Here is a 10,568-nt window from a genome sequence, read left to right as displayed (position 1 = left end):
GAACGATTTTAGAATAGAATAATAAATAAATTATAAATAAATAGCATAAAATATAATTATAATCTAATATAAATCTTAAAATATCTTTAAAATTTAAAACACTACATAAAATATCATCAACCAAATCCGTCTGATCTTATCAAAATACAAACTCAAAAGTTAAATAGTAAAAAAACGGGCCTGCTACACATACAAGTATCCAAGCTTCCAAGTTGGCCCAACCCAAATCGAAGACACGCGCATAAGGAAGCATAACATGGCGCGTCAAAATCACGCGCTCAACACAAACAGTTACGTATGGCAGACTCTTCCACTTCCTCCACTTCTTCCACTTCTCAAAACGCTTCGAAAACAAGGACAAAAAAAAGGAAGGCGAGTCCAACATCGTCTTCGGAGACAGAAACAGCTACTGACAGTGACACTTCTACCTCTGAGTCTAAGACTCAACAAGACTCGGAGGATTCAGCAAGAAAACAACCCATCAAAAAGGGGAAAAAGTAAGTACCATACTTGGGTGTAATTTCTTTTTCGAGTTGGGTGTATCTTGTTGATCACGTTGGGTGTATGTAGTTTATTAAGCTGGGTGTGTTTCGTTTACTGTTCTTATTGTTTAATGAACTTGTATGGCGTACAAGCCATTAGGGCTTGTATGCAGAGCTTTTCCGGTAAAAAAAATCTAAATATTAAATGTCAACATAAAAATTTATCAATCATCAAAATTCGTAAGAATTTGTTGTAAATTTGCTTCGGTGGGATCATCTTCTCCTTCATTTCCATCCTCTTGAGCAGAAGAATCAAGAAATGCAACATAAAGACCACTATTACTAATGCCACTTTGATATAAATCAGCATCAATATCATCTAGCTAATAAAATACACATATTGTCATTATATTATAATCTAACAACATTCTAATAAATCATTAGAAAATAAACTATAATACTCACGTACTAAGTCATCTACATTATTAGGAAGATTAGGCTTTTTCTTTACAACCTCTTCCGTCACCAAAAAATCAACTAAATTGATGCTTTCTTAATCAATTGGATCATATTGTCTTTTGCTTTCTTTTTTCTTTTTCCTTCCTAAAACGTTAAATACAATAAATGAAGAATTAATAATTTACAAATTTGTTACTATAAAGATTACATATGAAATAATATGATTTGCATGAAACATATATTACCTGGATTTAAGGCGCAAATTATAAGTAACATAAACAATATCATTCAGTTTATTATGCTCCAATCTATTTCTTCTTTTTGTATGAATCTAGTAAAAAGATTCCAATTCCTCTCACACCCAAAGGAAGCAGGTACTTGAATAAGAATGCAAACAGCTATCCTTTGTAAACATGGAGCAAAACTACCGAATAATAACCTACACGGCTACACCATTCATCTACCAATTATAAAATCATAACATATTAGTAGTTATCAATTAAGAAAATAAAAGCATAAAACAAGTTACTATTAAATAAATATTCTTACCATGCTTAAGTTTAGATGCAGCTCGAATAGCTTTTGGTATATCAAAACTACTTTCCTTCTGATCTCTATATAAATATATTTCTTTCATCGTCTCAACTGAATCCAAATTATTACACTTGTAATACAAAATAATAAGATCAAGTCATCAGATGTTTTTTTAAGCTGCAGCATGAATATCTTTCTTCAAATGCTTGTCCCATCTGGAGTTGATAATATCTGTGTATGGGTAATATGCAGTTTTGTTTTACTTAAATATCTTTTGTCCTTAGCATTCTTTCATAAACATATTCCAAAAATGGCTTATCATCAGCATCAACAAGCTTCAGCAATTTAATCAAAAGGCCCACAAGTTTACATGCAGTAAAGCAATCATCTCAAAATTTATTATCCAAAATAATAGTATTCATAACTCTACCATTAGCACTCCTTTCTAATTTGTGACCAATAAAAAATGAATCTACAATCAATGCTTGCAAATCCGCTTTATGATCAAAGATGCTTTTCAATGTGATAAACACAATTGTAAAACGGATTGCACCAGGATGTACAATTTCTTTTCAATTAGGTCTTTTTCTAAGCCAAGATAAGAAAACTATATGATTATATACAAATATTGTGATCTTTGAAACATGTAATGTAAGGTTAAAAATATGCACCATACTGCTTATATCTTTTAAAATAAAATTAAGACAATGAACAAAACATAATGACCAATAAATACTATCATATTTCTTATAGATAAGCCTACCAGCAGCAACATAATTGGCTGCAGTCACAACATTATCAATTAACCCCAACGCATCAAATGAATTTCCGAACAACAAATTTGAATCATCTCTCATGTCAACCAAAATTCTTCGCACTACCTCATTTCCCAACCTAGCAGTGATTACTAACAGTTCATCATCTTCCGATAACCTCGTGTTTGTAATCATCAGTTGAGAATATGACCTCGAAAATTGGAGTTTTTATCTAAAACTCTAATGTCAAAATTCTCAAATCCTTCTTTATTGTTGTTGCTGCCCGTGGAAGACCGATTTTCCTACCACCACATTAACAATAACCAATGTTGTATAATTATGTGACGGTAGGGATCTGTTGGTTCTGGAATTTAGCCCTTCTCGTTCTTCATCATCGCCTTGTTGCCTTCTAGGAGACCAGGCATGCTGACCAAACTCATTTAGCTTACCAGTTACCATCCCTAACTGCTTGTTCAATGGCATCCTTTACATCAAAGCAATATTTTTTGTACGATGGCCATGCGCCTTGTGATATATGCAAAAGATACTTTGATTAAGAGTAGGTCTTGGATTGATTGCCCGAGCTTTCGGTATGCTTCCCTTTTGAGAAATCTATGGATAAGCCTCTGCCATGATGCATTCAGGGAGTATAATTGTTGAATTTCTCAACCCTTGGAACTTGAGCTCGGAGAGTGGAAGATGATGGCCCTCCAATTTTTGGTGGTTAGATAGCATTCTTTCTCGAGGAATGCTTGGGGCAGCAACTTTTGTGATTTGTAGCCATCAAATAGTCATCAATGATGGTTTTAATGGTGTGAGATTAGTGTGAGATTTCATCCAAATAGCCATCAAATCTTTGCTGGTTACATGTTAGCCAGAATTTAACAAAGTTGCTGGCCCATAGACTTTTCCTTAAAAGCGACTATCCAACTAACGTCTTCATCTCTTACGTATTCCAATGCCACTTGCTGAATTTCCTCCATTGAAGTCAAATCCTTAGAAGTTAGATGCCTTCTAAAGTCTCTTTCCTAAGCGGGGTGAATTGGAGATCGTTCTAGACCGTCTCACGGAATCACGATCTCTAGGTGGTGTACGTTCACGCCTACCAGTAGCACTACGTGTTTGGGGATTCTCGCGTAGTTGGGACACTAGCCTGAGGTGGTCCAGCTTGTTTCATGTTATTCTCGAAATTGTCGTGACCAGCTCCGTGCAGACCAGAGTTTGCGGGGGCACTTGTAGATGCTCAGGTATTCGCATCAACTGCTGCCTGCGACATGATTCAACAGGTCCCCATAGACAGCACCAAATGTTCCAAGGAATCGTAATTTCATCCACAGGCAGGGTTTGTACATACAATGACACTCCAATACCTCAATGAGTTACCAATCAATCACGATATTAGAATATCTTAGAAAGAAAAGCATACCCCCTTAATTGAGTCGTTGAGTAACACTTGCACAACGTTTTGTTGCTTTCATGAGTCATTCAATATATATCATAATGTTATAATGTTATATCATTTATCCATAATCTCGTATATTAACATTAACATCTCAAGAAGATCCCTTTCGAATGATTTTGAATCTTCATTTAGCTATAATTTCGATTTATGGGCTTGGACCTGTTATAGAACTAGTTCTAAATTAAATTTGAATTCTAAACCTAGACAAGCTAAACAACCAAAGACTCAGTTCTAAATTAAATTTGAATTCTAAATCCAGACAAGCTAAACAAGCAAAGACCTAACCCTTCAACAGTTCAAATGGCTCCTCAAGGGTATCAACAAGTACAAAGCACAAACGAGGCAACATGTTCTCTCTTCTTTCTTTTTTTTTTTTTTTCATGAAACATCAATTACCACATTTTTTTGTCGGATGGATACTAGACATCATATCACACACTCACACACACCACATACTCATACACACATTTAAAGGTTCTATCTACTACTTGGTTATCACAACCCGGATACAACATATTAAGAAATAAGTTGCAATTACCACATTTATTACTAATACTCCAAGTGATGATTCAAAAAACAAAATATTAAATGGTACAAAGAAACAGACCATCATGTTCTCCAAAGCATAAAATAGGACCAATCTTACATCTACCAGATTTTATGATTTTTGATCATATAGCAACAATAGTTATTTTTGTTTTTGGCATTTATATAGAAACAATAGTTGTAGGACGTAGTTCGTTTTTTTCTTGCCTCTTACTGCCCTTAAGGCCTCTTGATTACAAAAAAATATATATATATATATACTCTCGTCTAGTTTGAGTAAGCCACATTTGAATTTCATAAAATCCACGAGACCACGACATTTGCCACCACAGCTGTATCAACACCGAAAAAGTCGTTCTTGTCTTGCCCACAAGTTAAGACATACAACAACAATAATAGCTTTGCCATGTTGACAAGGAAAAATGTCATATTGATATCAAGGAGGAAACTAAAAAGGATTGGGGGGTGGTAACAATGATAATAATAATATACATGCCTAACCAGTAATCGTTTTGACGAATGTTTGATTATGACAACCTAGCAGTGGCACAATAAATCAAATTGAATATTGGAGAAGCTAGATAGAGTATATAACAGGAGCTAATTACAATGAGAAATTGATTGATATTTTACTTCCTTTTCCCCCTACCTTAACCCCACCATATTAACACGAATTAGATATGCATATATTTATATAAGATAGGTAGACATGATGGTGATGGTGATGGTGGAGTGGTGGAGATGATGGCGGTGATAACAAGCAGCAAAACTCTCCATTGGTCAGATCCAATTTGTAAAGTATAATGGAGATTGACATTCCCAGCAATTTCATTTTAGGCACTCAATGCTTCAGTTTTCTGCTGGAAAAACCTGATTCATAGCACCAAAGTTGTTCACAGGCTTGGGCCTCCATTCAGTCCTACCCCTCACAATCTCACCACCATCTTCAAGCCTAAGCAAGTGTTTGCACTCGAGAGATCCGCCGCCAGCTAAGTTCCCGATATCAGCACCAGAGACATCAGTTAGGGAATCCAGCACACTGTCCTTGCCACATTCCCTCCTGTACTCCAGAGTCATGGCCCGCAGCTCATGACTCTCCAAGATTGCCTGTGGAGCACTCTGCAGCAATCAAAGCACAATTCTTCTGTTAAGTCACTTGATCAATTTAATTTAATACATGACAAATGTATATTTGTTTGCATTTAATTTAATCTGTATTCACTGTCAATGTAAACATAGTTTACACAAACATCTGATCTTATGTTAGCCACCAGCTAAAGCGGTTGACTTAGCCATAGTCTTAAAAGCCATGTAAGTGCAAACATATACATGATTAAATGATAGTGCAAAACTCTCACACTACTAATGCATAACAACCACGTATGTCAACTTCCTTTTCTTAATAAAAAATCATCAAGGACAAATTAAGATTGTGGAAGATGTGAGTGATCTGTTGAATCTTCTATGGTTTTCAATGAATTATAGCAAATTCCTACTCAATCATATAATAATTCCAAAGTGTCAAGCAACTTCCAACTGGTCTGGTTCAATTAGTTCTAACATTAGCAATCATGGACTGAAGTGGAAAAAAGGTACAAGAACATAAAAATACCTCCAGAAGCCAGCCAATGTACTTCACATTGTTAACATGCTGATTAACATCTAGATCACTCCATCTAGGCTGAAAACAAGATACGGCCAAAAAAAAGAAGGCATGAATAAAAAGATATAATGCAATATAGGAGGAACGAAAAGATTAATGATAACATTTACAACAAGAGTTGACATACACTTAGACCACGACGAATATGATCTGCAGTATCATCAAGTTTAGACAGTTTTCTGTTATCCTCTTCGACAACTGGAGGAGAATCCACAAAATACGACGCAATCTCTTGCCTGACTTCTTCTGGAATTTTGGATAGTCTCCTTGTCACTTTATTCATCATGACCCAAATACTGAAGTATACCAAAACCAAAAATTCAAAAAGCTGCTCACTAATTTCTAGCTTCATTGTCCTAATATAAATTAGATCTTTCCATTTTAGAAGGGTAAAAACACAAAATTTATTATTTTCAACAAAACTCATCCAAAGAAATTATTAAACTAAGATGTCAATTTTTTGTACGTAGAGTCGGATACTTTCAGGTGCAAGAACTTATACATCCAAACCAGTAACTCACATGTGTTTATCAAGATCTCCAAAAGCATGAGCAGACTCGATATTTCAAATTAAAATTGAAACAAATTTTTGTACAACAAAACCTTCATAAAAGCTTGCACCATCAAAACAATGCCATTGATCAGACATTTAAGTTCTCCATAAACACTATGAAACATATTTGTCAGAAGCAGAAGAAAGTCACTAAAATTGATTTCTACCTGGAGGCTCTTGTCAAGATTTCACCCGTATTGGCATCACGTATGATCCAATCACGACGCATACCATTTTTCCCTGATGCAGAAACCCAAGTGTCAACTTGAACTACATCTCCCCTGAAGCAAATTACAGGTTAGCTTAACAATATGAAAACAGATTTAGAATACTTGATATTAAGCCTAACTGGTAGTTTTCATCTAGCCATCAGCTAGAACATATTTCTAACTACTGAACAAAGCAATATGCAAAGTACACATTGTTCAAGTTCTACCTATGTACTCAACTTTTTATCAAAATAAAAGCCAGGTTAATCCATCAAACCTACGATCCCAAAATAATTTCATACATACAAGAACTTTCCTAGCTAAAGCATTATTATCATACCTATTCTTTGAAGCTATAAACAATTTATTACTAGATGTTATAGAATCATGAATTACAGCAAAGAACATAGGCACTGCCGAACATGAACACCTGGGCAATTAAGTTACACAAGGGAAAATATGACCAAATTACCATGTTGGGTAACGATCAACTTCAACTTGCATCCGAGTCACAACCCATATCAGGTTCTTCTTACACATTTCCGGCGTCGAACCAAAGCCATCACCAAGAAGCCCAGCAGTCTTAACATGATTAAGTGCAGTTTCCTGTTTTTTAGACAAAAAACAAGATAACCCAATTATTATTTCTGTCTTATTTATCAAAACACAAAATCCTCACAATTCTGTTCCCTGTACAAGATTCTAATCCTACACATATCATGAACCATCTCTCCTTAAGCTATCACATAAATAGTTCTATATCTAACAGGTCTTTTTATTCAATAGCATCTTTGAGCTTGAAGTGCAGACAATACATAGGTCCATTTTTTGTGTTGTAATGAAATTATATTTTTTATTTAGAAAAATGGGTTAAAAATCAAGGATGGAATCAAGTTTAAAGTGTAAAATAAACTAACTTTATACTTCCTCTCCAAAATCAAAACTCTCTCGCACAATTTTGTAGCTAACATATAACTAACATAAGAAAACAAAGGAAGCTAAGTAATCAAGTATGCTTTATCTCCTTTTGTGAAAGAGGAAAAAGAGAAAACAGAATTGTTAGTTACATGTTGAGTAAAAAATTGTTGGTTAGCTAGACTTTCTCTTTCCAAATTCTCAACGTAAGATTACCAAGAATGTGTGTGCAAACCACACGCTTCCACAATACTATCCAACAATAACCATTTCAAGTCAGAAAATAACAACAACCAAGTCATATTCATATCCCACTAAGCATAGAAATTCTTCTTGGTATCAGCACACAAACCTGCAAATGATTCATTAGCGTCTCTATAGACGCGGTCTTATCGGCGCCTATCTCGTAAGATCGAATGGAGAAATTTTGCCTGAAAGCAAGCCCATCCTGCACAATCCTCCCAATACCAAATGGATCAGATAGCACATCGGATCGCTTCGGCTTCCAATCGATCATCATCCACTGCTTCTCCGCCGCAAGGAAGGCTGTCGTGATGGCGGCCAGCAGCATGCTCCAATCCGGAATCTGGTTAATGAAAGTCCTCGGCGCATTAGCCCCCGTCGTCGACGAGGATTCCAGCTTCATGCTCTCCATGGATTTTGGAACCTTTGTGGCGGTTCCGTTGATCTTTGAAGGAGCATGCGCATTGGCCTTAACACTTGAAGACCTGTGATTTTGTTTGAGCCCTCCGCCGAGGCTGGCAGGGATTCCTCCTCCTCCTTCTCCACCGGTTCGTGACGTCACAGGGAAAAACGACGACGTAGCAGCAGTAGCAACCATAATTGAATTCTTCACCTGCATGTGCATAGTTTTAGTTGATTAGAAAACAATCTTTCTCCTCAAGCTTCCAATTTCGAACAAAATTAAAATAAATATTCAACACGAATGAGATTTTACATCAACACATCAATAATTAATCGAGAAATTAATGTTAAAACCGCTGCGCAACTGCGCGCAGATCTGGCATTGGCTTAACAAAAATTCGCATAAAAAATATAGAGCCAGATCAGACGAGGGAGAACAACAAATTAAAAAAGAAACGAAGAAAACACTACGGTACCTGAAGAAGAAGGAGAAGAAGAAGAAGAGAAAGAGAGAGGTGAAATTGAAAATATAAGTGGAAGGTTATTCAGGAGAGGCTACGACGTCGTTTAATTGATAGTGTTACAGAAATGATGGCTCCCTGTGGGTGGTGAACCCAGAGAAGAAGAAAGGGTGGTTGGTTTTGAATTTGAAAAGTAAAAGGAAAATGGGAGGAATAATGAATATATATAGATTATGAGTTGTAAAATATTTAGGGCCAGCGGAGGAGGAAAGTGAGTGGCACGCACCGAATTGTGAAGCAGGAAAGTTAGTTATTTATTTAGTAGAACTACAATCCACCTGTCCCTTCCTCCCGCTTCTCTTTTCAAAACACACGAGTGCTTCTCTACTCTTCTATTTTCCCCTTTTTACCATTTTACCCCTCCACTCTCATGTCTTCTTTTCTAGCCGCGTCTTTACCGTTTTACCAAGAAAGAACCATCAACAAATATTAAGATGCTTAAACACGTAATTTTACATTTATAATAATATTACAATAGTTTAATGAGAAGAAATATATAAACTAAATTAAAATATGATTTAGAAAATATCTTAATTTTTTTTTTTTACCAAAGATAGGATACTTGAACCCGCAACCTCTTAATTGAGTATGAGAAGACTATGTCATTTGAGCTATTATTCATTGGCGAAAATATCCTAATTTAAAAATACTCTATTTTAAAATATGTATACACTTTTATAAAATTAACTATAATATTTTGTCCTTTAAAAGTATATGTATTATATTAATTTAAGAGCTATGCTATATATCTAAGTATTTTTTTATCCAAATTTTATTCAAGTACGTCTAACACCAACAAAAATTACTCTCATTAAAAGAGCATCATTACACGCACTTTATCTTCTTCTCCTCCCCGCGCTTCTTCTTTTTCTCTGCACTTTTTCTTTTTCTTCTTCTTTTAAATACACGCATACGTCATCTTCTTCTTCTTTCAAATTCATGTATACATCTTCCTCTTCCTCCTCCTTCTTCTTCGTGCACGCAAATTCTTCTTCTGCTTCTCCTCCTCCTCATTCTCTTCTTCTTTTCCTCTTTCGTTATTGGCATTACCAACAACATCAACATTTTGCTAATAGAATATTTTTTCAATCGAATTGAATGAAATGCAATTGCTAAATTGAATTAAATTGAATTGAATGGATGCAGGTGTTCTGAATCTGAATTAAATTGGATTGAATTGAATTGATAATCTCTAAATTGTAAACAGAGGTGTTTCGAATTTGATTATATAATGGATTATATTTCGTTCATTCAATACTATACAATTGTTTCACCATAAGCACGTGTTCGGTTTATTATGCAGAAAGCTCTTTGAATTTGATTTTATATAATGGATTATGTTTCATTCATTCAATACTATACAATTGTTTCACCATGAGTACATGTTTCAGTTCATTATGCAGAAAGCTGTTTGAATTTGATTTTATATAATAGATTATGTTTCGTTCAGTCAGTACTATACAATTCGGTTCATTATGCAAAAAACTGTTCGAATTTGAATTTCTATAATGGATAATGTTCCATTTATTTAGTACTATACAATTGTTTCACTATAATAACATGTTCGGTTCATTTCTGTTTTGCACAGTTCAAAACTCTTCCTTCTCACCTTCTATTGCTTCTTTACCAGGGAGAGAAGGAGGAAAAGACAAAAAAAATACAACAGCAATAACAACAAAAGAATGACAATAAGAAAAAATAGGTAAAGAAAAATGAACGCGAAAAAGAAGGAGAAGAATGAGGAGGAAGAAGAAGCGGGTGACCTAAAATTGCTTGGATGAACTTGGATGCCAAAATTGTTTGGATGTGGAGAATACCTCTTAA

At 35.0% G+C, this 10,568-nt stretch overlaps 1 protein-coding gene across 2 annotated transcripts; it reads right to left on the bottom strand.

The window, feature by feature from the left end:
• Nucleotides 4,695-8,986, bottom strand: LOC107623121 (palmitoyl-acyl carrier protein thioesterase, chloroplastic). Of its 2 annotated transcripts, none has more exons than XM_016325279.2 (7): nucleotides 8,700-8,986; nucleotides 7,931-8,434; nucleotides 7,136-7,269; nucleotides 6,622-6,735; nucleotides 6,029-6,197; nucleotides 5,851-5,919; nucleotides 4,695-5,357 (listed from the first exon to the last, which is right to left on the bottom strand). In XM_016325279.2, exons 2-7 carry the CDS (start codon nucleotides 8,417-8,419, stop codon nucleotides 5,088-5,090), a joined length of 1,245 nt encoding a protein of 414 aa, XP_016180765.1. In that variant the 5' UTR covers nucleotides 8,420-8,434; nucleotides 8,700-8,986; the 3' UTR covers nucleotides 4,695-5,087. The 2 variants fall into 2 exon arrangements, with proteins under 2 accessions (XP_016180765.1, XP_020970472.1); XM_021114813.1 differs by having other exon boundaries at nucleotides 7,931-8,437; nucleotides 8,671-8,958.

Source organism: Arachis ipaensis, chromosome B10, assembly GCF_000816755.2.
Source record: "Arachis ipaensis cultivar K30076 chromosome B10, Araip1.1, whole genome shotgun sequence".
NCBI classification, from domain to species: Eukaryota; Viridiplantae; Streptophyta; class Magnoliopsida; order Fabales; family Fabaceae; genus Arachis; species Arachis ipaensis.
This window is presented reverse-complemented; position numbering and strand designations above follow the sequence as displayed.

Coding starts and splice junctions, on each gene's coding strand:
- LOC107623121 (XM_016325279.2), bottom strand. CDS start 8,419: ATGGTTGCTACTGCTGCTACGTCGTCGTTTTTCCCTGTGACGTCACGA. Junction 6,198..6,621: donor ATCTTGACAAGAGCCTCCAG/GTAGAAATCAAT, acceptor GGTATACTTCAG/TATTTGGGTCATGATGAATA. Junction 5,358..5,850: donor ACATTGGCTGGCTTCTGGAG/GTATTTTTATGT, acceptor TGATTGCTGCAG/AGTGCTCCACAGGCAATCTT.